General features: G+C 50.0%; 1 protein-coding gene across 4 annotated transcripts in view; it reads left to right on the top strand.

Annotated features, from left to right (window-relative positions):
• USH1C (USH1 protein network component harmonin) overlaps positions 1-26,822 on the top strand; it is a gene marked incomplete at both ends in the record, with an annotated part of 51,647 nt that overhangs the window by 15,795 nt on the left and 9,030 nt on the right. The window contains 16 exons of one of the 4 annotated variants that reach the window (XM_079709332.1): positions 961-1,065; positions 1,192-1,216; positions 1,399-1,456; positions 1,738-1,832; positions 3,574-3,658; positions 4,611-4,670; positions 4,831-4,887; positions 5,193-5,335; positions 6,410-6,475; positions 6,849-6,973; positions 11,779-11,828; positions 14,813-14,965; positions 16,306-16,422; positions 16,961-17,443; positions 20,927-21,046; positions 22,068-22,118. In XM_079709332.1, coding sequence (XP_079565458.1) covers positions 961-1,065; positions 1,192-1,216; positions 1,399-1,456; positions 1,738-1,832; positions 3,574-3,658; positions 4,611-4,670; positions 4,831-4,887; positions 5,193-5,335; positions 6,410-6,475; positions 6,849-6,973; positions 11,779-11,828; positions 14,813-14,965; positions 16,306-16,422; positions 16,961-17,443; positions 20,927-21,046; positions 22,068-22,118 — 1,793 coding nt within the window. Of the gene's footprint in view, positions 1-960; positions 1,066-1,191; positions 1,217-1,398; positions 1,457-1,737; positions 1,833-3,573; positions 3,659-4,610; positions 4,671-4,830; positions 4,888-5,192; positions 5,336-6,409; positions 6,476-6,848; positions 6,974-10,602; positions 10,677-11,778; positions 11,829-14,812; positions 14,966-16,305; positions 16,423-16,960; positions 17,444-20,926; positions 21,047-22,067; positions 22,119-26,822 lie in introns of all 4 variants that reach the window. The other 3 variants (XM_079709333.1, XM_079709334.1, XM_079709335.1) reach the window with 3 other exon arrangements.

Below are 26,822 nucleotides of genomic sequence, written 5' to 3'. Positions count from 1 at the left end.
AATCTCAGCAACACTGTTTACTAGCTGGATGACCTTGAGCAAGTCACCTCACCTCTCTGAGCCTCAGTTTCCTCATCTGATTAACAGACACGCAGAGTTGTGGTGAAGAACTGGTGCAAGGAGGCCATCCAGCCATTCTCCTTCCATGAGAAGTCCCCAGAAACCTAGAGGGGTCCTTAGTGACCACCACCCCCCCGCCCCCGTGGCACCTCTTTGAGCCCCTTGCCAGACCGCTGAGAAGACTGGGGTCTGGGTCCAGGTGTGGAAGGGAAGTGTTCGGGTGACAATAGGGAGAAGGTGACTCTGGGGGGTGTTGTAAAGGGTAGGTGTTGGCCCGGAGGACCCCTTAGAGGCTATGTGCCCACCCAGCCCCCAGACCTCACTGAGAGTCAAGCTGCGTCCCCTACACGTACCAACAGGTCTCTAAAGGGTCAGCATGTGTGGTGTGAGGTAGGCTGCAAGCTGACCTGCCCTGGCATCAGGCTGGAGAGGATCAGCTCGTCCACGATCCAGTCCCTGCTCTGTAGCTAATGACTGTGACTGTGGACAAAACATCACCTCCTGGGCCTCAGTTTCAACTGATGTCTGAGGATCCTTCCAGCCCTGTAGTCATTAAATGGAGAGCTTCAGGACTGATCCCCAGGGCCAAGGTGCTCAGAGGACAAAGGCCAGGGAAGAGCTGCTTGAATCTTGTTGGAGGGTCGCCCTTTGCATGAATTCCAGAAGCTGATGGTGCCCCAGTGGGTGGAAGGGACAGAGAGAGGGTACAGAATCCTGACTTCTCCTCCCAGCTCTGCTATCCGCTCTCTGTGCCCCTCGGCCCCATCGTGGTTCCCCCATCTGTAAAATGGGCAGAAAGACTCCTGGAGAGCAGGCCAGGAGTGTCTGGCCATGAGCCTGCCCAGCTGCCCGATGCTCCCTCACCCTGGCGCGTCTTCTCTCTGCGTGTGGTTAAGGTAGGGGATGAGATCGTCCGGATCAATGGGTATTCCATCTCCTCCTGCACCCATGAGGAGGTCATCAACCTCATCCGCACCAAGAAGACTGTGTCCATCAAAGTGAGACGTGAGTGAGACCAGAGCACGGGCGTGCTGACGGTGGGGCAGGGTGGGGCACCTGGTGGTACCCAGCTCCTAGGGGAGGAAGGGAGGGCAGAGGAGCCATCCTAACCCCCGTGCCTTTCTCCCACAGACATCGGCCTGATCCCTGTGAAGAGGTGAGCAGGACCCTCCTCTGCAGGCAGACTCCTCCCTATGGGCTCAGGGTCCTGGGGTCTGGCCAGCACTGCCCCTGGGCCAGTGATGGTGAAGGCTTCACATGGGGAAGATTTGGATTTGGGGCCTGGTGCCTCAAACATCTCTCCCTAATGACCCGCCTTCTACTTTCCCCTGCTGTCAGCTCTCCCGATGAGCCCCTCAAATGGCAGTATGTGGATCAGTTTGTGTCGGAATCTGGGGTAAGGGTCAGGACCGCCGGTGATGGGGGCTGGATGGGGTAGCTGGTCCTGAAGGAAGGCCTGCTCTAGGGATGTGTTCTCAGGGGCTTCCTATAGGCTCCCAGCACATCCAGAATGCCCCTGTGGGTGGTGGCCCAGCTGGTATAGACACACACTCCCAGGGACAAAACGGCAGTCGGGCTCATGTGGGGACAGCATTGCTCGCCCTGAAGGCCTTATGAGCACAAGAGGCCCCTTGCACAATGCGGACACCCGGTGACCTTATCGTCTCCCTCCCTCAGGGTGGACAGACCAGCCTGGGCTCCCCCGGCAGTCAGGAAAACAAGGAGAAGAAGGTCTTCATCAGCCTGGTGGGCTCCCGGGGCCTTGGCTGCAGGTGGGTGGCAGGTACGCCCTGGGGCTCACTCATGGCCAGCAGACCACATTAGGTCCCTCACACCACTCCCCTTTCTCACTGCTGCTTCTGAGGAGACTTTTGTCCACTAGTGATGACACTTCTTGGTGCTTGATTTCCCCTCTGAGCTTCACAACAGCCCTGTAGGGCCAGAGGGACAGCTCTAACAGGCCCATTTTACAGAGGAGGAAACTGAGGCCCAAAGGCAGAGCCATGTTCCTTTGGTGGGCCCTCAAGTCATGCAAAAGGAACCTGTCAAGCTGATCATCTCTGTCACAGTTCCCTTCTCACTTATTACCTTGTGGCTTCCTTAGGAGGCAGCCAGGGAGTTGCAAACAGGCATTGGGTCTCATGGGGCATTCTTGTTAAGCACACAGGTACTGCAGTTAGAGATCTAGGTTCCAGGCCCTGCTGTGCCACCTATGAGCTCTGAACCTTGGACTAGTTACTTAACCACCCCGACCCTCAGTTTCTTTTATTTATTTATTTGTTTGTTTGTTTTGGTTGCATCAGGTCTTAGTTGCGGCAGGTGGGCTCCTTAGTTACAGCTCACCAGCTCCTTAGTTGCGGCACATGGACTCCTTGGTTGTGGCATGCGAATTCTTAGTTGTGGCATACATGTGGGATCTAGTTCCCTGACCAGGGATCAAATCCGGGCTCCCTGCATTGGGAGCACAGAGTCTTAACCACTGTGCCACCAGGGGAGTCCCCTCAGTTTCTTTCTCTATAAATCAGCAGTAATAGTCCCCATATCACAAGGCTGTTGTGAGGAAGAGTGAGATGACAGAATGAAGTACCAAGCTTAGTGCCTGGCAGGTAGTAAGCAGTTCGTAAATATTAGTTATTATTATTTGTCTTTTTTTTTTTTTTGACCGCACCACAAGGCTTGTGCGATCCTAGTTCCCCGACCAGAGATTGAATCTGGGTCCTCGGCAGTGAAAGCGCAGAGTCCTAACCACTGGACCACCAGGGAATTCCCTAAGTTATTCTTCTTATTTCCATTCCATCACATTTATTCAACACTTTTCTGACAAGCATAAGTGATAAAAAATAAAGTCCATTCTTTCTAAGAAATTATAGCTTAATATAGAAGCCAACCACATAAATAGTTACAGTATTGAGGGACTCTGTCATGGAGCTGCATTCTGGGTCAGGCATGGCAAATACGTTTTCTATCTGTGCTATCTCTAATCAATTAGTGGTGGCTGCCCTGGAGTACTATTTTGAAAAGAACTTTAATGCTGTATCTAGGCGTAGGTGGAAAAGAGTGTTGTGATTGATTAGTGATATCTGCCACAGATCTGGGAGGGGAGATTAACAAACAGTACAAGTGCCATCCTTGCTGTAGGTGTTTTAGGAGCACGGGGAAGGGAGCAACCAGCTTAGTCAGGGGATAGAATAAGGAGTTTGGTTAAAACCTTGTAGAGGAGATAACATTTGAGTGTTGAGGAATGCATAGGAAAATGCTAGAAAGAGAGAAGAAACAACATAGGCAATATGTTGGATGAGAGGTTGGGTAGGGGGAATTAGAAGTAGCTTTCTGTGGTTGTTGCCACAGGGAAATGAGGCTGGTCAGGTAGACAGAGGCTGAACAGGTAGATGACAGAGGGCTTGGGTACTGAGCTCATGTGTGACCTGGACACACAGGCCTAGGGGGCCGGTCATTGAAACTGAGCAAGCACTGAAGAGCAGAGGCTCACCTGATCTCCCTCATCTCCCACAGCATTTCCAGCGGCCCCATCCAGAAACCTGGCATCTTCATCAGCCACGTGAAGCCTGGCTCCCTGTCTGCTGAGGTGGGGTTGGAGGTGAGTGACCCTGGGCCTGCCCCAGTGGGGCCCCTGTGGGATGCAGGGTCAGACTGTGATCACACAGGGATGGAGCACGTGCTTTCCCACACAGCCCTCTCTCAACACTCACTGGCTGATGATTCCTACTAACCCCCAAAGGGAAGGCTTCACAGAGGGGGTGACATTTGAGCCTTTCTACAGCCCTTCTCCAGCTCTGAGAGCCTTCGGTCCTGAGCTTGGGATGTAGTCATAATAATCAGAATTGACATTCATTGAGCGTTAACTGGATTGGACATTGTTCCAAGCCCTTTAAAATGTATGAGAACTCTGAAAATTAGGTACTATCGTTAGCCTCATTTTACAGATGAGGAAACTGAGAGCCAGAGAAAGATCTTTCCAAGATCATGTACCTAGTATGGCAGGGCGGGGATTCAAACCTAGGTGGTCTGATTCCAGAGCTAGATAGAACTCTTAACCTCTTCTTTGGACAAGTTATTTCCTCTTTCTGTGCTTCAGTTTCCTATCCTGTAAAATGGGGGTACTAGCCTTCCTTCTGGGGTCATTGTGTAGATTAAATGTATTAATACATATGCTTAGAACTGTGTCTGGTACATACTGAGGGATCGATTAATGTTAGCTATTATACTAATTATTATTATGATTCCACACAGAATCTACTATATGAGAAGCTTAAAGGCTCCTATGTCTACAAACTGAGTTTTTAAAGCAAATGTCATAAATTCAGCCAAAGTAATGAACTTCTAAATGTGTAATATTTGACAACTGATGAAAGAGATACGGGGTGGAGGAGCCCTGGGAGGAGCCCATTGGAACTCTGCTCTTTCGGAAGAGTTGAGGCACAGCTACTTGAAGACCCAACGTCTGATGCTGGCCTCCAGGGGGAGCTCTTCCAACAGACTGAGTGTACAGATAATACAACCATGCTGATCCCTCTCCATTTCTCCACCAGACAGGGGACCAGATTGTCGAAGTCAATGGCATCGACTTCTCCAACCTGGACCACAAGGAGGTGAGATGTGGGTTTTTCACCTTCTGGCTGTGATCCTCTCTGCTGTCCGCTTCTCACCTACGTCCCCCTTGCCACAGTGTCTGAAACCTTCTGTGCTCTCCAGAGGCCTCAACTACTCTGATCTGTCAGGTCTCAGCTGACTCTCTGCCTGTCCCCACAGGCCGTGAACGTGCTGAAGAGTAGCCGCAGCCTGACCATCTCCATCGTAGCTGGAGCTGTAAGTCCAGAACGAGCTGGTGGGGGCCCCGTGACCCCTGACCTGCAGCCCAGATGCTCAGACCCCTGATCTCTGCCACACACTCGTGGGAAAGGCCAAGGGGTCTCCCTCCCTGAAGCTCTGATAGCAGCTGGGGAGGATTTCTGCCCAGCCAGAAGCTTGGGTCAGACAGAGCAGGAGCCACAATGCCTGACATGGGGGGCCACAGAGATGAGAAGGCAACCCAAATCTTGGCCCTCAAACTCTGGCAGTGGACTTCTAGGTTCCCAGGGGACTGAGCAAGGCACCTCTTTTCTCCCCATGAGGGCCGGGAGCTGTTCATGACAGACCGGGAGCGGCTGGCAGAGGTCCGGCAGCGCGAGCTGCAGCGACAGGAGCTTCTGATGCAGAAGCGGCTGGCGATGGAATCCAACAAGATCCTCCAGGAGCAGCAGGAGATGGAGCGGCAGTGAGTGTGGCCAGCCAGGAGGCCCCTGCCCTGCCCTCCCAGACCACTGTACCATCCCATCCGCCTTTCTTCCTGCTCACTGCATCCTGAGCTGACTTTATTCTCTCCCCTGAGGCCTGTCTTCAGACCAGATGGGTTCAGTGATGCTCAGTGGAAGCATCCCCTGCCTCCAGACCACGAGGCTCCTCCCTCCTTGCCAAGGAAAGCCCTTGATTTCCAAGACCCAGGAATATGGGAAATGAGGACGCTACTAGCAATAACTAACATTTGTGAAGTTATGGCTGGTGTAACACCAGCCACGTGGCTGGCATTGTATTAGGGCCTTGTTTATGTTCCTCAACTGAATTCCCATAATAGCCCTGGGAGGTAGATGGTATTAACCCATTTTATAGGTGAGGAGACTGAGACTCAGAGAGGTTACACCACTTGTGTACAAAGTCAGACATGGCTAAGCTGTGGAGTTCATACCCAGGCAGTTTGGCTGCCCCACCTATGGTGATAAGAACTACCCCCCACCAACCCCAGAGTGGCTGGGATGATGACTGAGAGAATTCATAAGTCAAAAACTATTGTCAAAACCCCAATCCAGATACATTCTATGAGCATAATAAGAATTTGGGAAAGGAAAGTGGACAGGATCTTTCCACCTCTCCCATCACAGAATTTGCCTGAAGAACCACCCTGGGTGGTACCTCTGCCCATTACCCTGGCCTTGATTAGCAGCCCCGGCTTTGCCCCTGGGGTCTGGGGCCCTCCTCTGGGAGGATCTCACTCAGTCAGTCACTTTATGCTGGTGTTTAGAGGTGGCTGCATGGCATGTGGCCTGCACTGAACTGCCTCCAGTCTCCCGCGGTGCAGAATCTCTGCTCAGCAGTGCCAGACGAAACCACACACGAGCACAGGATCCAGACTTTTTTGGACCCTCTTTCCCAGCATCCAGATTTGGTCCCGGCATCCTTGGAAAGGAGCCTGGAAGAAATATTTAAAACTTTTCTCAAATCAGAGATTAGCTGCAAGGAAGAGTTAACTTCTCTGACATAGACTCCAACATGCCAACTTGCATTTGTGTTTCAGAAGGAAAAAGGAAATTGCCCAGAAGGCAGCAGAGGAAAATGAGAGATACCGGAAGGAGATGGAACAGTGAGTGCCTTGGCCCCATGTGTTTGCACACACATGTCTGTGCGTGGATGTGAGTGTACTCACAGGAGTGCGGCCCCAGAGGCCACCTCCAGGCCCAGTTTACCTGGCCCTCTCGTCCCCTGGTGGACCATCCTTTATTTGTAGTCATTCCATAATCCTAGTAAAACCCATCATATTAGGGTAACTGGAACACAGTCTTGTAACTGTCAGGGTGGCATTCACACCTGATTTAGAATACAAGTGCCAGGGACTCATTTTGTCACAGCTAGAACCACGTGGCTTCTCCCCAGGCTGGTTGGCATTCCCCAATAGGCTGAAGGCAGGCCTGCGAAGGTTCTGACTCCAGTCACAGACGTGGGGGGTCTTATTTCAGGATCGTGGAGGAGGAAGAGAAGTTTAAGAAGCAGTGGGAAGAAGACTGGGGCTCAAAGGAACAGCTCCTGTCGTCTAAAACCATCACCGCCGAGGTGCACCCAGTATCCCTTCGCAAGCCAAAGTGTATGTCTCATGTGCCGGGGGAAGAGGGGGCTTCCTTCTGGGGCCTGGGAGTGTCTAGACAAAGATAGAGGTCTCCCTCCACTCACCACCACCTGCCCCGGTGAATAGGCCATGGCTCTCTCTTCATGGAGGGGCGGCCAAGTGCCAGGTGCTGTCTGCCAGGGCATTGGGATGGGTGGGATCTGCCTGCCCTCCTTGTCCTGGGGGCCTGCTGCCAGGCTCTCCCCCATGACACAGACTCAGGCATGTGCCCTTGGACTTCTGAAGAGGAGCTGGAGAGCTGTGGCAAAAGCGAACTGCTGATGGGATTATCATCCTAGTATGTCAGGTGTTGTGTCCTCCTCTTGCCCGGTTCTGAGTTGGGGCTGGGATAAAACAGCAGCAAGAAAGAGGGGAAGGGGCTCACGTGAGAGAAGGACTCTGGTGGTCCAAGGCTGATGAGCAGTTGTGGGAGGAGCTTACCGAAGTGCCCGTACCACCTGCATCCCTGTGTGTGGACTGCAGTCATGCCACTCCGAGGATAGAGTCGGGGAGAGAACTGTGTGACCCTCCCAGGCACCAAACTGCGGCCATCCTTGGGCCTCAGCAACCTCTGCCCTTCCCATCTCCTTTCTTCCTCTGTCCTGTGTTCCCACGTCCACTTGCAGCCCAGGCCCCCACCACCTGCTCCCACGTCCACCTGCTCTCCACCCCAACTCCCAGGATGTCATGTCTCTTCAAGGGGCAGCTCACACCACCAGGGCAGAGTTGGGGGCTCAGTCTCAGTGCTTCTTCAGTGGGGGTAGTGGTGGCGAGCCAGGAGCCAGGCAGCTTGGGGGCCGTGGCGATCACAGGTCCAGGTTGCCTGGTTGGGCCTTTATTCTGACTTTACAGCTGTTTCGATTTGTACTTGACACAAGGCAGATTCTACTCCAGCTGACTGTGCTCAGCCGACCTTGAACCCTCCAGATATGAGGCAAATCTGCACCCAAGAACCAAGGCTCCCCCACCTCCCCTGTGCAGCAGCCATTTGGGATCCTGTGGTGGGGTCCGGAAAGCTTTGGCCCCAACTTTGAATCATACTCGATTCCTAGAGGGACATCAACTTGCCAACCCAGGCCACTTGGGTCAACAAGAGGCTCAGGGCATCTGGATGGTTCCATGTCACCCCTCCCTGGTGCAGGGCAAGCATCTCCCAGCACATTTCTTGCTGGCACCGGGGCAATGTCATCTCGGGTCCTCTCCGAAGGACAAAGCACTTTCTCATCAGCTGCCCCCGTGACATTCAGTATGAGTTGAGGATGTGGCCAGAGCTAAATTCCCGGCGAATAATCTGTGCTTTAGACAGGTAGCTAATTTGCTCTTTGGAGTGAAATAGGAGCTTCCAAAGGAGAGAAATCGATTTTAATTGCTTCTCATGAAAGTAATCCTAGTCAATTTAGTACCTTCCTAGAAATTGGGTCTTGGCCTCAAAGCAAACACACCCTCTCAGGAACTGTAAAAAATAAAAACCCTTTCTCTAGCTATTTATTCAGTGCTTTTAGACCAAATCAAGCTTCTTGAATAAAAGGAGCAAAAACGTTCCCTTTGCTCGAGATGTAAATGTTTTCTAAGGGAACAGGAGGAAGCAAGTGATTGAAGACCAGGCTCTGCCGGCCTGAGCTGAGGCAGCGAGGCCACCTCCATCCATTTGCATCTGCATTGGCAGTTTAATTTTACTTTGGAGATTAGGCAGGAAGTGCAGGAAGGCCTCTGAGCCAGCTCAGTTCCCACCTTTTCCCCATTCCTGGGAGGCTGGAATGGTCTCTGCCGTTTAGGGCCGACAGGCCAGGCTGCAGCCAGCCCCTCCCTGACCACTCTTCAATTTGGGAGTCCAGTCAGCTGACAGGTTCTACCCGACTCAGGTGTCTGTGCCTGTGTGGAGCCAGCATTTTTTTTTTTAATTTTTTTTTTTTTTTTTTTTTTGCAGTACGTAGGCCTCTCACTGTTGTGGCCTATCCCGTTGCGGAGCACAGGCTCCGGACGCGCAGGCCCAGCGGCCATGGCTCACGGGCCCAGCCGCTCCGCGGCATGTGGGATCCTCCCGGACCGGGGCACGAACCCGCGTCCCCTGCATTGGCAGGCGGACTCTCAACCACTGCGCCACCAGGGAAGCCCTAAATTTTTAATTTATTTATTTATTCATTTATTTATGGCTGTGTTGGCTCTTCGTTTCTGTGTGAGGGCTTTCTCTAGTTGCGGCAAGTGGGGGCCACTCTTCATCGCGGTGCGTGGGCCTCTCACTATCGCGGCCTCTCATTGCGGAGCACAGGCTCCAGACGCGCAGGCTCAGTATTTGTGGCTCACGGGGCTAGCTGCTCCACGGCATGTGGGATCTTCCCAGACCAGGGCTCGAACCCGTGTCCCCTGCATTGGCAGGCAGATTCTCAACCGCTGCGCCACCAGGGAAGCCCGAGCCAGCATTTTTGAACAGACAGGGAAGAGTATGAAGCATCTCTTGCCTGGAAAATGAAGCCCCTCATCCTAATGATCAGGGTGGGACTGACTGCTCCCCTCCCCACCTGCTTCCCAGGGGCTCCGCCTGCATACCCATGACCAACCTAGCAGAACCTCAACATTGCACTGAGCCCTCAAAGCCAGGACGTACAGTCACAGAGGCCCCAGAATAGCTTTCCTTAGCAAAAGCAAAAGGGGACAGAGGGGTAATTAAGGTTCCCAGAGCTGGAAGGAGGCTTGAAAGATAAGAAGTTTAAATAAGAGCTTTCCAGCCTTCTCATCAAGGACCCCATCTATTAGCCCCCGATCCCATTAGACTCCATGGTTTGGAAGTTGAGTATTTCCCTACCACACTATTAAGTAATCATTTGTGTTCACTGTTTTATTAAGTAGTCCCTCTTGTTAGCAAGAAAGCATCAGTGTTCCATTATTGAGTAAATATAAACCGAGCCAAAAGCAAAGGAACTTACGTATAGCCTTTTTATAGGTTAATAGGCCAGCTCTTCTAATTAATATTTGGAAATATTAATAAGAAGCTCATAGCAGACTCAAACACTACTTTCCAGGGCCCCAGGGAGGCCAGAGTCCAGGTTAGAAATCACTGGAAAGGACAGTTTGCTATTCTCCACATTAGGTCAGAATTCATGTCTTTCTAAGCACACATGCCCCTTTTACCCCTTGGGACCTCCTCACCTCCTCAGGATCCCAAACTTCCATCTGCTGCCCACACACACAGTTCTGACATCCCCTGGGGACCCAGAGCTCCAAGAGTGATGAGGAGAGGCTGGGAGGAAGCCCTTGACATCAAACGTGTATAAAATACTCAGATATTCCTGTCATCAGTACTGCACCTCCTGTTTCAACCAAACACCCTGCAAAATGGTTCTCATGCTGCTGTCAGATCAGAGGCCCCTGTTGTGAGCCCATTTTACAGATGGAGAAATGAGAACTACCAAGGTTGAAAGCACTGCACGCACCATCCCAGAGCAAGAAACCTTTGCTCTGGATTCCTGAGCCCTGTTCTTGCCCCTGACCTCCCAGCTCTCCCATGGAGCAAGCTGGTCACAGGCCCCCAGGCACGCCCAAGCACCTCTGGCCTCTTGATCTCCCAAGTCCTTCTTGGTTCACCAGCTTCCTCCTCTTTTCCCGGGTAGATGATCTGGGAGTGGACCCCGAGTTTGACCCGGCAGATGACCTGGACGGAGGCACGGAAAAGCAGGGAGAGCAGGTTTGCGGCCCCCGCTTCGCTCCCTGGCCTTGCTGCTCTGTTTGCCCTGCCTGCCTCCTCCTGCCAGCCCTGCAGACGCCCAGCTCTGAGGGGCTAATATGTGGTAGGGACTCCTGGAGTCCGGGAAGCTCCTCCAAGCCCCGGCTTGGTCCAAGCACTGCATACAATACCTTAAGGACAAGACTCACGGCCAGGCTGAAATGTCAGCTGGAACTGCTGGTTCAAATATTTAATACTACCCAAGCCTAAGTTCTTCCTCTGCTTCTCTGGCCTCTCCCCCAAGACTCCCTAGACCTCCCCAACATCCAGCAACTAAGAGGATAGTGCTGGGTCTAGCAGGGGGCTTTCTAGATCCTGTTCCAGAGCTCAGGCTGGTCAAGAGTGGGTAATTAAGCCATCACTTCTGGCTAGGGAGCTTCAGCCTTGAGGTATTAGCCCATCCATCATGCTGTTGCCTGGGGAAGGCAGGGGGCTGGTGATCTGGCCTGGGTGGGGATATGCTTTTCTGGGGGCAGATCTCCTGCCCCACTGCTGCTTGAGCGTCCTTCCCTGAGCTGACCCTGCCAGAGCCTTCTCTTTCGCCGTTGAAAGCAGAGGACGTGGCCTGCTCTGTGAGACAAGACAGTTTTGTTCTGTCTGACAGTCGTTCTAGGCAGAGACCCAGGCTCCCTTTTGTTTCGGGTTGTTTCTTGGATGGAGGAACCTGACGCCAGTCAGGAGAGGCCTTGTTCAATGGGGCTTTGTGTTTGCAGACTGTGGCTGTGATGGGGAAAAGCTCATCCTTCTACAAGGGGCTTTCTCTTTGACTTTCTGGCACTGACTTCTGAAGCCAGTGTCCTGGGGGAGGCAGCTGACAGTGGCCCGGGGCCTGGGAATCGGGCCCTTTCTCAGGTGGTTTTGGGCCTGCTTTACAACCCAGGTGAGGCCAGGTAAGTGGAGATTCAGACAGAGGGTGCGGTTCTGCTGTTGAATTTGCCAAGGCTGCTCTTCATCTCACAAAGCCGCGAGTTCCTTGGGAATCCAACTCCTCCTGGCTGCTGCCCATGGATGCTCTGGCTGAGCTGAACTGCATCTCATCGCTTTGTTCTCTGTGTTCTTATAGCCTTTGGATGGTTTTATCGCTACGATGGCAAATTCCCAACCATCCGGAAGGTAGGCCAGGACTGAGTGCTGTTTGCTGCTGAGTTTGCCGTTGGTTTTGACCTTTTCCAAACATTGTTTCTTCTCCTGTCGCCTCTCAACAGTGTGACCGCCTGTTCACTGGGGGGGTGGGGGTGGGGGGGTGGCTAACCCTGTCTGTGCCTCTCTGTCAGACTGATGTCAGATGGCAGGGCGCTGTCACAGCGGCATCGTGGGGGAGGTATTCACGGGCTGAGACCTTCCCAGGTACCATCAGGCACTGCTGGGTCGGCACCAGCCCCACTGGGCACAGGACAGGGCACAGCCATGGCAGGAAACTTCTGCTTTGTTTCTCTGTCAAGTAGAACCAGAGGCCAAGACCAGAAGCCAGGGTCAGACAGAGTGAAAAATCAAGTTGGGTGCAGGTTATGAGACATGCACGTGTGCACACACAGAGGATTTTATTTGAAAAAATAATAAAAGGAGATATACAGGTAAATTCTTTTCCAGGCACTAATAACTAGGTAAATGTAAAAGAACTAGCATCTCCTCCACACACACCTCCCATCAGAAATCATGTCACTCGAAAATCACTGTTGGTGAAGAGGAAAGCTTATTTTCCTCTATTCATTAGTCCAGTCATTCCAGAAATAGCTGGTATTCTGGTTTTCATTTCATTTCCAAAAGAGAGAAAAATTGCATCTAGGTAGAAGCAAGAGCACATCCACCCCATCTGCCTCTCCTCTCAGTCTGGACCAGAAGGAATATCTGCCATGAATTTAACTCACAGCTAAAGGAAAACAGAATCACGTCCCTCATGCTGGCTCTGAAAATCCATTGACATTTTTTTTAGAGTCACGTGAGATGCTTTGTCTCCCAGCAGCTGGAACGAAGTCCCCAGGTAATACAAGTGGCCCTCTATGGCCGTGATCAGCAATGCACAAAACTCCCCTTATTTGAAAAGATAACTATTCAGTGTCTTCTTGAGCCCTCTGGGTCTCAAGGCGCCCAGGCCTGTGACCTCACAAAGTCTATTCCAGCGCCTGAAGGATTCATGTTTCTGACTGAATCCTTTCCCCAGGACTGCTTGAGAAAATCACGCAGACCAACCCTACTTGTAGGAGCCCGCCATCTGGCAGGGCAGGCAGATTCACACACAGCTAAGTAACATGTATGGAGAAGGCTAGTGTATGATCAGTAGGCGATGCTATGGGGCAGCTTGCCTTTCTGCATCAATAAGCAGGTGCTCTTTTCTTGGAGATGGGACAGAAACTGTCATATCTGCCTGCCCCACCCAGGAGCCCTAGCTCTAAAATCTTAACGCTGGTGGTTTTTTTTAAACTAATAGAATGGCCATGCCTATTATGATGGTCCCTGTGAGAGGCCTTGCCCTTAGTCTAGCAAGCTGCCATTGGGTAGAATGTTTCTGGCTCCTCTTGGGGAACTGTCTGAATTGATAATATGATAGTAAGGATTCATCTATCAACTGAGCTGAGAGTCTAGTGAACAGGGTAGGAAGGAATCAAGCAGAACTCTGAAGTAGTGAAAACCATTTTCTCAAGTGGCTCACAGACTGCTCTGGGGGTGAGTCCCCATATCCTAGATGGGGAACCATCTCCAAAGCACCTGTGCACAGAGGTGGGGGTAGTCTTTAGGAGGGGAGGCAGAATGACTTGGTCACATGTCCATAATGACCCATCATGGACAAAGTTGTGTGTCCATTGCTGGGAAACTCAATTCCTCCTTCCTGGCCTTGGATGCTGGGATGATTCAGGAATTCTGAGAGCAGGCCCCAGGAAGGCTTGTGGGTTTGGGGGTGAGCTCAATGAACGTGCAGGCTTCCTCCTTCCCCAGAGTGTTGACCCTCTCTGCTGGCCCCTGTCCTCCATGCTGTGTGATGGGGCCTGACGCTCCCTCCTGCCATGCTCCATTGCCCCCAGCTCATCAGAGCACCGTGGGGAAACTCAGGTCCAAACTCTGGCGCCACCACTTACTAGATGTTTGACGTCCAGCAAGGGACTTCACCTTTCTGAACCTCGGCTGTTTCATCAGAAGGGGGATAATACCTACTTATGAGATAATCAACTTTTAATCCCTTGGCACATAGGCAGTCCATAAATCTTAATTCTCTTCATTCCTTACTCCCTGGCTTCCCTGCAAGCCCATGGGAGAAGCAACCAGGAAGGCAGACGTTGTGGTCTAATTCAAACAGGAAAAAGAAGTCTGTTTGCCCTGCGTCTCCTTCCCCCCGTCCTCTTCAACCCTGATGGCCAGTGAAGAGCAGTTAGGCCATCCTCCCTACCTTCTCCTGCCCACCATCTCCCAGTCCTGTAGTTTCTGTCTAGTCCTCAGTTCAGGAGCCTAGTTCAGAGGGAACAGTGGATTTGGACTCTCCAGGATGAAATGGTCTGGAGTTTAAGCATCAGGACAAAATCTGATGTCCCTGGCTCTGAGCTCCCAGGTCAGAGGCTGACACTCTTCTCCTCTAGCTCAGGACAGGGGATCTGTCCCAGATTTTCTCTAGAATCTACCAGGATGCACCTGTGGTGTCTGAACATCCAGTTGTTGGAGAAGGCATATGCCCAGATACTAAGAAATAAATACAATGCTTTTTAAAATACAGCACTTTGAAGCTCACAAAGCTCTTTCATAGATGTTATTTCATTGGCTCTGAATGGCAAACCTGTGGGGTAGGTATTTCCCCCATTTCGGAGATGAGCTAAACCAGGCCCAGAGAGGTTAAGGAACTTAACCGAGGTCACACAGCTTGTTAGTGAACTAGTAAGCCAGTTCTTCTGGCTGGCACAGGGAAATGTGTCTCACTCTGTGATGGGTAGCAGCGTCCTGCCTGTCCTTAACCTTTAAGTCCAATGCCCAGTGTGGTGGGGCAGAGCTAGGGGAGGGGCTCACCGTGGGGTGGTTGCCTGCTGTTGTCTGAATGCCCTGTTTGCTGTGCTGTGCCAGTGTCAACACTACCTTGTAACCCTTGTCTTATAAACAATGCCACATCTGCTCAGAAAGGAAAGGATAAGAAGAAAGCCAAGTATGATAGCCTTCAGGAGTTGAGAAAGAATAAGAAGGAACTGGAATTTGAGCAAAAGCTTTACAAAGAGAAAGAGGAAATGCTAGAGAAGGAAAAGCAACTGAAGATCAACCGGCTGGCCCAGGAGGTATGTGTCCTGCTCCCAGGCCTGATGAGCATTCCTAGGACTGTTTGGTTGGTCCCCACCACGCTCTCAGGGAACCAGATGGAGTTGCTCTTCCCAAATGCAGTCCAAGGATGGAGTGAGCCTGGCCCCCTCCCCAGGCTGGAGAGTGACATCTTCCTACCTACCCAGAGTCGTCTGAGACTAGCCTCTGGCTTAGTGTATGTTTGGGATCAAGACGGGCCCCCTTGCTCAGGGGCTGGCCTCTCTGCCCAGATTGTAGGTCTCGGGTTCGCCTCTACACGTGTGGCTAGAGATTTGAATCTGTCCTCTACTCCCACCACCCCCAACCAGAGTATGAGCCCAAGGCTAGGCCGCTCCACCCTCCGTGTGGCTGTGAGGCTGCCCTCCCTGCTCAGGGTTTGAGTCGGAGGCTAACCCTCTGTTCAGCTGTAGATCTGAAGTTAGCCTTCTACCCACCTGTCATTAGATCTGGGTCAGTTTGACACCCCCCTCCCCAACCCAGGTTATGAATCCAAGACCCGTTTTCCCCAATCTGCCTTGTGTCTGAGGGCATGGGTCTGAAGCTAACCCCTTTAGGCAGGTGGGGTGTCTGAGGTTATCCCCCAATTAATCAGGCTGTGGGTTTGAGGCTGCTCCCATCAACATGAGATGTGTCTGAGGCTAGACCTCTTCAACCCAGGAATATATCTAAGGCTGTCCCCTTCAAGACATGTCAAAAGTAGTCTTCCAGCATAAGTAATTCCTATTTCCTAGGTAACTCCCTAGCTGTTGGAGATATTAACTGGTTTCGCTTCTCTTTAATGCTTCCGTGAATCAGAATGCCAAACTGATTAGATTACAAATCCAGAGAAGTCCTGAAAAATGTGAAGTGCGTTAGATCTCTCATTAAGAGCCAATTAGCTAAAAGATTAAAGATAAAATTGAGCTTGTGCTCCTGAGGACAAGGCGGCCTGGAGGGGGGATGAAAAAGAGTACAACTGAACTCTTGGAAGGTGCTGAGAGCCTATAAAAGGACCATACTTGGAGAACCATAAGAGCCTCAGGGTTGGTGGGGATGCTGGGGGCCAGCTAATCCCACGCAATGCACGAGCTCCTTCTCGGATTTTGCCTACACCTGCCGTTAGCTAGCCCAGCACCCTAACACCCCCTCCCCTTTATTTCCACCTCCTCTGGGGCCAGGTGGAACAAGCCCGGGGCTTTTTCTAGGTAACTGACACACCCAACAGTACTCTGGGTTTTTTTTAAGAAGTGCTTCTGTTCTACTGATTTGAGTGTGCCGCCCCCGTGTGACTCAAGTGTGCCCTCTGTCCTCTCCATTTTGCGCCGGCCTTGGGTCCCAGGTATCGGAGACAGAGCGGGAAGACCTTGAGGAATCGGAAAAGATTCAGTATTGGGTGGAAAGGCTCTGTCAGACGCGCCTTGAGCAGATTTCCTCTGCTGATACTGAGATTTCAGAGGTAACAGAGCCCTTCTTCCCACATAGACCCTCCTGCTGCCTTCAGGACCACCCACCCTGGGGACAGCGGGAGGCAAGATGGCCACTGGCAAGCTTCACTGTCCAGGGCCGCCAACCAGCCCACTCCCCCTTCCTCTCTTGAGGAGGGGGGCATATCTGTATTTCTGGGATTACCTCCAGAGTGACCACTAAGTCCCAGCTCATCTGAGATGATCCCGGTTAGGCCTGTTGTCCTGGCATAATTACTCAGATGTCCTTTTCACTGTCAAGTGTGTTCCAGTTTAGATGACTGTTGGTCATCTAATGGATTATATTACCACCCACATAACTTGGGGCTCCCCTGCATTTGGGCACTCCCTACTGGCCACCTCGTATGGGATCAGCTGGGCACCCAGGTGGCAGAGAAGTGACACCCCCATGGTTCTGGTTTGAGGGTGGTGGGTCTTCAGCAGCAAGAGAAATAAATAGATGAGCGTTATACTCTATGTATTGTGAAGTGGGGCACTAAGCAGTTACAGAACTTCCTTGCAACCCCCCAGATGACCACAGGGCTCCCGCCTCCCCTGCCTTCTGTGTCTCCCCTGGCCCCACCCCTGAGACGCTTCGCAGGTGGGCTGCACCTCCACACCACTGACCTGGATGACATCCCCTTGGACATGTTCCACTATCCCCCCAAGACTGCTTCTGCCTTGCCTGTGATGCCCCACCCTCCACCCTCCAACCCGCCCTCCAAGGTCCCCGCGCCCCCTGTCCTTCCCTCATCGGGCCGCCCGAGTGCCTCATCCTCACCCTGGGTGCAACGCACTCCACCCCCCATTCCCATCCCTCCCCCACCATCCATTCCTACCCAAGACCTCACTCCTACCCGCCCGCTGCCCTCGGCACTGGAAGAGGCACTAGGCAACCACCCCTTCCGCGCTGGGGAGACAGGCAATCCAGCAGAGGACTGGGAGTCAAAGAACCACAGTGGGAAGCCGGCCAGCTCTCCCGTCCCTGAACGGAGCTTCCCACCCGCCCCAAAGGTACTACCTCTGTTCTGCATGCTATGCTGGGAAGCAGGAAGAGTGGGCCGGGCTGCTGTTTCCCAAGCCCTCCTCTGTTCCTGTGAGTGGAGACGGGAAGAAGCATCCCCCCACCCCATTTTCCAAGAACGAGCTCCCCAGCCTGCATGTTGCGGGTGTCCTGCATGTGTGTGGTTTCTGCTGATTTTGAAGTGCCGTGTTGTATGGTGAATTGCCTTTGGTACTTGGGATGAGCAACATTGCATCAGTGTTGATGGCTCTCTCTTTGCTCCACTTGGCTAGTATGGGCGGGTAACATTCAATGTAGTATTTGCAAGGCTGTGTGAATGAAGAGCCAGAGCTCTATTTATATGACAGCCAGTTGTTTCTTGATATTAGCTCAGAAAGCCTTGAATATGGGAAATGAATTCTCTGTCTAACGGGAAAAGGGGGATGGGAAGCAGGGGCACAGTATTAGGCTCTGTAAATGAGGTGATAACACTGTCCAGTAATTAGGACATTACTGTGCCATTTTCTATGGCACTAGCCAGCTGTGTTAGCTTGAAGCGTAATGCCCATAAATTTCTGGCCAGCTTCCAGCTACAGAAAAAATGAAAATGGACAGTTCCTAGAAAGCTCCAAATTTACCACTAAAAGATTAGGGATCTTTTTCTTGGATGTCAGCAGGGAGAACAGTGATCTTTCTCAAAAAGACATATTTCTGGGGCTTCCCTGGTGGCGCAGTGGTTGAGAGTCCGCCTGCTGATGCAGGGGACACGGGTTCGTGCCCCGGTCTGGGAAGATCCCACATGCCGCGGAGCGGCTGGGCCAGTGAGCCATGGCCGCTGAGCCTGCGCGTCCGGAGCCTGTGCTCCGCAATGGGAGAGGCCACAACAGTGAGAGGACTGCGTACCACAAAAAAAAAAAAGACATATTTCTCATTAATTGTTCTTAACCCAAAGGCTAAGAGGCGATCCCCAAGGAAGAGATGGAGCTTTGATCCTTTGGAGGGAAAAACAAAATATTTCTCTGCTCCAGTAGCTGTGAGCCTAAGACTCCAGTCAGAACTACAGCAGCTCATGTCAGCTAAGAGTGGGGATTTGGGGGGAGGGTAGTCAGTAGTACCCAATCAGTTGTTTTTATTAACCTTTCCTGCATGGATTTGAGTTCCTGCATGAAGTGCAGAATAAGCATCTCAGAGCATTCAGGAGCACTTGGGGGAAGGAATGTGGGAATGAAGAAAGTGCCAGATGCTGACGAGGCTGCAGCTGCCAGCAGGGCACTCTCAGAGGGACTCCTGGTGGGGTCCTGAGCCCTGAGCTCTGACAGAGAGAAGTCTGTCTGTTCCAAGGATGTCTTGCCCCAGAGCCCAGGCAGCGCAGTTTGCAGGGGCTGAGTTAGCCTGGCAAAGAGGCCCACATCCTTCTTGAGAGTGGCCCCCACCAAGAGGGGGCAGCAGCTTTCCCTCAACAAATTCAACTCAGTCATCAATTGAGCACCTTCCTTGTGCTTCCATGTGTGGGAGTGGGGAGCTGTGCTGAAGCGGACCCAGAGGCAATTGGCACAGCTGTGCTCTCCAGGACTTTGCTATCTGAAGGATTAGCAGCTGACCAGGCAGGTTTCAGCTATAAGATTGGCACGGGCTAGGTGCTGTGGGCAGGATTCATTCCAATGGGAAGTTGAAGGCGCCTCTGTAGAGCTGAGCCTTGAGGGATGGTGATACATGGAGGATGGGAGAAGGGCACTGCAGGTGCAGGGGACATAATGATGACAGGAAGGAACTACCCAGGATGGAATCCTGGCTCAGTCACTGGCTTGATGACTTTGGGCATGCGTTATTTCATCTCTCTGAAACTAGGTATCCTTGTCTGTAAAATGGGAATGCTGACGGCACCTACTTATTATGAGGATCAAATGAGTCAATACGTGAATTCATTCTAAGTTAATACTTGGGAGAGTGACAGGCACATAGGAGGTGCTCAACAGACATTACCTATGCTCAGTGACAGATCAGGGTACAAGATAATTTGAGTGAAGCTGCAAACTTGAAATCGGAGGTAAACTGCAACCTTTTGAGTCAGGGTCAATATTCAAAAACAGGGTTCTTGGATTTTTCCAGGCATCACAAAGTTCCCACTGTTAGTTCCTGATCAGAGCAGAGAGAAGGTTAAAAGAGACTCTCCCCACACAAGGAGCCTCTGAAGAACTGGACCCTAAATCTCTTAAGTGACATCAAAGCGAGTGTTGCCCCTGATGCAGAGGCCAGGGATCAGCTGTTTTGGCTAGCTTCATCCTGCTCGCGTCAGCACTTTGGCTCGTGACCCTGCCCAACCTTCTCCTCCCTGCATGCTACTGGCGAGTGGTCATCAGTGCTGCAGTAGGACGTGTGGACCATCACACATCTGCACAGTCAGACCCGCCGCCAGCAGGTCTCAGGTGGTGGAAACAAACACCTGTGTCAGGTCAGCACCTGTGCCTGCCACACAGGCACCTGCCAGGGGAAGGTTTTCAGAGCCACGTGTACTCCCAGGCACTGCCCCATGCACCCACCATAATACTGAGTCATTCGTTTACTCGGGTATCATGTTTAATGAGCACCTACTATATGCCAGACACCATGCTGGGCACCAGAGAACCACCACAAAATAGGCAGCCCAGTCCCTGTCTGAGACTGTCTGGTGGAAGGACAGACAAGTAAGCAGGAAACTCCCACACTACCAGGGCAGATGAGGGAAGCACAGGTGCTATGTTGAGGGGAGGGGGTGGAGAGGAAAAGCTCAAGGAATGGTCCCCAAAGGTGGTGATACCCAAGCTAACACCTGGGCAGGTAAAAAACCCTCAAGGCAAGAAAACCGGGCATTTTGGAGGCTCAAGTTAAGGCAGTATGAGAAGGGCGAGGAGTGAGGGATGAGGCTGCCAAGGAAAGTAGAGAAGCTCATGGGGGTCGAGCCAAGGAGTTTAGTAGTCAGTGGGGACCCATGAAGGGTTTGGGGCAGGGCTGTGACCCGATTTGTCTTGCCCAAGATGATCTAGTGGGTTAGAGCAAAGCAGACGTGTTGCATCAGCTCTCCTGGATGCCACGCTTACTGGTCCTCCCTCCCAAACCCCCACCTCTGTGCCCACCCACCAGGAACAGCAGATGCTGCATGCGCAGTCTGGGAACTGCAACTGTCTCCTTTGGGAGAGAGGAAGCTGGATGGCATCCGTGGCCACTGAGAGAGAGCCTTGAAAGTATCCTCTGACTGACAGTGCCTGCTGGCACCCCCATAGCAAGCTCTGGCTCAAGTCCCTGATTCCTCAGAACCACCCAATAGTTTCTGTGGCCTCAGGACACACTGTGGACAATGGACTTCTTGTCCCTGTCCCTAGGACATCCAGCAGGGTGAACGGACCAGGCTGGCTCAGTGCATGGTGTGAATTTGCCTGTGTGTCAAAGTGCCGTGGTTGGCCTGGGCCACCCGGGCCATGACCTCACATGGGTCTCTCTTTAAACTAACCCCATAGACATTTTGCCCAAGCCCACAGCCTCCACGAGGCCCTGGCGTGTCCACCATCTCCAAACCTGTCATGGTCCACCAGGAGTCCAACTTCATCTACAGGCCAGCTGTGAAATCCGAGGTCCTGGTAAGCCCCTTGGGTCCCCTCCAGGGCATCTCCGGAGGAGCAGACATGGACTGTCTCCCCTAGCTGCTGCTGCCTCTACAGCGAGGTGGGATACAAACTCACATCAGATGCCATCTTGTCAGCTTCTCATTAGCCAAGAGGTGAATCCACGTAGGTATAAGTGGATGTTGCCACAGCCAGAGAAATGCCTGTTTCTCACTTGATCAAACAGCGTAGAGCGCCATCTAGAAGTAATGATATGGTTCCTATTGTTAGCCCTGTTTAACACTTGAGGAAACTGAGCTTAGAGAGGTTAAGGGTTGTCCAAGGCAGAGCCAGGACTGACAATTTACTCCAGTCTTTCAGACTCCAAAGCCCAAACTCCTACCTACTTGCCATTTTGCCAAAACCTACAGTGATTCCAGTTGCCCTGGCCTGCACCCCTAAGGCCTGTCGTAGATCACCCTCAGATGGGGAACTGGCCAAAGCAGATCCACTTCCCTTCTCCACTTCCTGTCTCACTCCTCACTGCGACTGGGAATGTGGGGTGTGGCTCTGAGGGGTGGGGGGAGGGTCTGCCCACTCCCAGTCGCCCACGGCTGAGCAAGCTGGGACACAGGTGCACCCCCTGCAAGGTTGCTGGCCCCTGACAGGCCTCCCACCCACAGTGGGAGGAGTCATGCCAAAGTTTATATTCCCCTTTCAAGGAAACCCTATCCAAATGTTAGGGTGGAGTAGCTCAGATACTTATTTTGAGCTTTAGCTCTCCAAAAAGCAAAGTTCACGCTCCTGTGACAGCCTGCTGATGCCTCTGCATTGTGTTTTCAGGCTGATGACAAGGGGTGGTGTCTTCTTGACTAGGACTAGGTCGCTGCTGCATCTGGGGGTGTTGAGGGGCCCCTCACATAAATCAGGCTGCGTCTGTCTGGGGAGGGATGTTGGCCAAGCCACCCCAGGCTGGCAGGCCCAGGGTTTGGCACCAGGGGGCAGACGAGACCTATTGGTAACATCCAGCATGGAACTTTTTTTTTTTTCCTGGCAGCCACAGGAGATGTTGAAGAGGATGGTGGTTTATCAGACAGCGTTCCGACAAGTAAAATGATCCCGTCGTGTGTGTCTGTGGTCCTCCCCACCACCCTCTGCCCCTCCCACTCTGACCTCTCTGGGAGTGCCTGTCAGCTTGGAGGTGGCCCCAAGCGCCATCTTCCAGGAGCCTCAGGCCAAAACTGTGTCCTGTTACCTGTGGCCAGGGGTTTGGGTGTGTGTGTGTGTGTGTGTCTCATATCAGGTGGGGATCCTGGGCTTGTGAGACCCCATGGCCAAGCTGAGAAAGCAGCAGGGTCCCTGGGGGCTGCCCTCTTTTGCTGCTGTTTGTTCACAGAGGAGCAGCAGGGGGACCCCTCAGAGGGTCACAGAGGCCAAGATAGGTGGTTGCTGCAGCTCTAGGAGAAAAAAAGGGGCTGCCTGAGGTGTTTCCCTGCCCCTTCCCATGTCTTGCCTCTTCAAGGCAGATCACAGCTTCACCAAACCCCACTTGGCCCCAAACCACCATCAGGGAGGAAGTGGTGGCCCAGGTCCTCCATCTGCAGGGGGCGCTCCCGTGCACAGGGCCCCACAGAAGTCCTTGCAGGTCCATGAGTGGATTCAGGCAGGCAGCCACTTATCCTCCCACCTCCTGGGGCTTCCATCCTCAGAGCCAGCCATTGGATTGGCTGTCTCATTGCTGATGAAAGAGACCCCAAGATGGAGATCTTGCAGCCAACATCCTCACCAATAACCTAATATCTGACTACAGGCTGATTTGACTGCAGGCAGGGAACAAAGGGCAGGTGTCAGTTGTACAGTGAGATGGGGGGGTCTGCAAAGGAAGCTGCGCCCAACGCAGGACTGAGCAGTCACAGGTGACAGCTGACACTTAGCTGTGGTGTGCCAAGCACTGTTTCCTTTTTTTTAAGTGTTTATTGTTTAATCTAAAATTTCAAACTAATTTTTAAATTTTATTTACTTTTCTATTTTTGAATTTTATTTTATTTATTTTTTTATGCAGCAGGTTCTTATTAGTCATCAATTTTATACACATCAGTGTATACATGTCAATCCCAATCGCCCAATTCAGCACACCACCATCCCCACCCCCCCGTGGCTTTCCCCCCTTGGTGTCCATACATTTGTTCTCTACATCTGTGTCTCAACTTCTGCCCTGCAAACCGGTTCATCTGTACCATTTCTCTAGGTTCCACATACATGCATTAGTATACGATATTTGTTTTTCTCTTTCTGACTTACTTCACTCTGTATGACAGACTCTAGATCCACCCACGTCTCAACAAATGACTCAATTTCATTCCTTTTTATGGCTAATATTCCATTGTATATATGTACCACATCTTCTTTATCCATTCATCTGTCGATGGGCATTTAGATTGCTTCCATGACCTGGCTATTGTAAATAGTGCTGCAATGAACATTGGGGTGCATGTGTCTTTTTGAATTATGGTTTTCTCTGGGTATATGCCCAGTAGTGGGATTGCTGGGTCATACTATAATTCCATTTTTAGTTTTTTAAGGAACCTCCATACTGTTCTCCATAGTGGCTGTATCAATTTACATTCCCACCAACAGTGCAAGAGGATTCCCTTTTCTCCATATCCTCTCCAGCATTTGTTGTTTGTAGATTTTCTGATGATGCCCATTCTAACTGGTGTGAGGTGATACCTCATTGTAGTTTTGATTTGCATTTCTCTAGTAATTAGTGATGTTGAGCAGCTTTTCATGTGCTTCTTGGCCATCTGTATGTCTTCTTTGGAGAAATGTCTATTTAGGTCTTCTGCCCATTTTTGGATTGGGTTGCTTGTTTTTTTTAATATTGAGCTGCATGAGCTGTTTATATATATTGGAGATTAATCATTTGTCTATTGATTCCCTTGCAAATATTTTCTCCCATTCTGAGGGTTGTCTTTTCATCTTGTTTATGGTTTCTTTTGCTGTGCAAAAGCTTTTAAGTTTCATTAGGTCCCATTTGTTTATTTTTGTTTTTATTTCCATTACTCTAGGAGGTGGATCAAAAAAGATTTTGCTGTGATTTATGTCCAAGGGTGTTCTTCCAATGTTTTCCTCTAAGAGTTTTATAGTGTCTTGTCTTACATTTAGGTCTTTAATCCATTTTGAGTTTATTTTTGTGTATGGTGTCAGGGAATATTCTAATTTCATTCTTTTACATGTAGCTATCCAGTTTTCCCAGCACCACTTATTAAGAGACTGTCTTTTCTCCATTGTATATCCTTGCCTCCGGTGTCATAGATTAGTTGACCATAGGTGCGTGGGTTTATCTCTGGGCTTTCTATCTTGTTCCATTGATCTATGTTTCTGTTTTTGTCCCAGTACCATATTGTCTTGATTACTGTAGCTTTGTAGTATAGTCTGAAGTCAGAGAGTCTGATTCCTCCAGCTCCGTTTTTTTCCCTCAAGACTGCTTTTGCTATTCGGGGTCTTTTTTGTCTTCATACAAATTTTAAGATTTTTTGTTCTAGTTCCGTAAAAAATGCCATTGGTAATTTGATAGGGATTGCATTGAATCTGTAGATTGCTTTGGGTAGTATAGTCCTTTTCCCAATATTGGTTCTTCCAATCCAAGAACATGGTATATCTCTCCATCTGCTGGTATCATCTTTACTTTCATCAGTGTCTTATAGTTTTCTGCTTACAGGTCTTTTGTCTCCTATGTAGGTTTCTTCCTAGGTATTTTATTCTCTTTGTTGCAGTGGTAAATGGGAGTGTTTCCTTAATTTCTCTTTCAGATTTTTCATCATTAGTGTATAGGAATGCAAGAGATTTCTATGCATTAATTTTGGATCCTGCAATGTTACCAAATTCATTGATTAGCTCTAGTAGTTTTCTGGTGGCATTTTTAGGATTCTCTATGTATAGTATCATGTCATCTGCAAACAGTGACAGTTTTACTTCTACTTTTCCAATTTGTATTCCTTTTATTTCTTTTTCTTCTCTGATTGCCGTGGCTAGGACTTGCAAAACTATGTTGAATAATAGTGGTGAGAGTGGACGTCCTTGTCTTGTTCCTGATCTTAGAGGACATGCTCTCAGATTTTCACCATTGAGAATGATGTTTGCTGTGGGTTTGTCATATATGGCCTTTATTATGTTGAGGTAGGTTCCCTCTATGCCCACTTTCTGGAGAGTTTTTATCATAAATGGGTGTTGAATTTTGTCAAAAGCTTTTTCTGCATCTATTGAGATGATCACATGGTTTTTATTCTTGATTTGCTTATATTGAAGAATCCTTGCATCCCTGGGATAAATCCCACCTGATCATGGTGTATGATCCTTTTAATGTGTTGTTGGATTCTGTTTGCTAGTATTTTGTTGAGGATTTTTGAATCTATATTCATCAGTGATATTGGTCTGTAATTTTCTTTTTTTGTAGTGTCTTTGTCTGGTTTTGGTTATCAGGGTGATGGTGGCCTCACAGAATGAGTTTCGGAGTGTTCCTTCCTCTGCAGTTTTCTGGAAGAGTTTGAGAAGGATGGGTGTCAGCTCTTCTGTAAATGTTTCATAGAATTCACCTGTGAAGCCATCTGGTCCTGGACTTTTGCTTGTTGGAAGACTTTTAATCACAGTTTCAATTTCATTACTTGTGATTGGTCTGTTCATATTTTCTATTTCTTCCTGGTTCAGTCTTGGAAGGTTATACCTTTCTAAGAATTTGTCCATTTCTTCCAGGTTGTCCATTTTGTTGGCATAGAGTTGCTTGTAGTAGTCTCTTAGGATGCTTTGTATTTCTGCAGTGTCTGTTGTAACTTCTCCTTTTTCATTTATAATTTTATTGATTGGAGTCCTCTCCCTCTTTTTCTTGATGAGTCTGGCTAATGGTTTATCAATTTTTTTTATCTCCTCAAAGAACCAGCTTTTAGTTTTTTTGATCTTTGCTATTGTTTTCTTTGTTTCTATTTCATTTATTTCTGCTCTGATCTTTATGATTTCTCTCCTTCTGCTAACTTTGGGTTTTGTTTGTTCTTCTTTCTCTAGTTCCTTTAGGTGTAAGGTTAGATTGTTTATTTGAGATTTTTCTTGTTTCTTGAGGTAAGCTTGTATAGCTATAAACTTCCCTCTTAGAACTGCTTTTGCTGCATCCCATAGGTGTTGGATCATCGTGTTTTCATTGTCATTTGTCTCTAGATATTTTTTTATTTCCTCTTTGATTTCTTCAATGATCTCTTGGTTATTTAGTAACGTACTATTTAGCCTCCATGTGTTTGTGGTTTTTACCTTTTTTCCCCTGTAATTCATTTCTAATCTCAGAGTGTTGTGGCCAGGAAAGATGCTTGATATGATTTCAATTTTCTTAAATTTACTGAGGCTTGATTTGTGACCCAAGATGTGATCAATCCTGGAGAATGTTCTGTGCGCACTTGAGAAGAAGATGTAATCTGCTGGTTTTGGATGGAATGTACTATAAATATCAATTAAATCTATCTGGTCTATTGTGTCATTTAAAGCTTCTGTTTCCTTATTTATTTTCATTTTGGATGACCTGTCCATTGGTGTAAGTGAGGTGTTAAAGTCCCCCACCATTATTGTGTTACTATCGATTTCCTCTTTTATAGCTGTTAGCAGTTGCCTTATGTATTGAGGTGCTCCTATGTTGGGTGCATATATATTTATAATTGCTATATCTTCTTCTTGGATTGATCCCTTGATCATTATATAGTGTCCTTCCTTGTCTCTTATAACATTCTTTATTTTAAAGTCTATTTTATCTGATATGAGTATTGCTACTCCA

The sequence above is a fragment of the Hyperoodon ampullatus genome (genome assembly GCF_949752795.1).
Source record: "Hyperoodon ampullatus genome assembly, chromosome: 7".
NCBI classification, from domain to species: domain Eukaryota; kingdom Metazoa; phylum Chordata; class Mammalia; order Artiodactyla; family Ziphiidae; genus Hyperoodon; species Hyperoodon ampullatus.
Note: the sequence above shows the minus strand (reverse complement) of the source record. Positions and strands in the feature narration are given on the sequence as shown.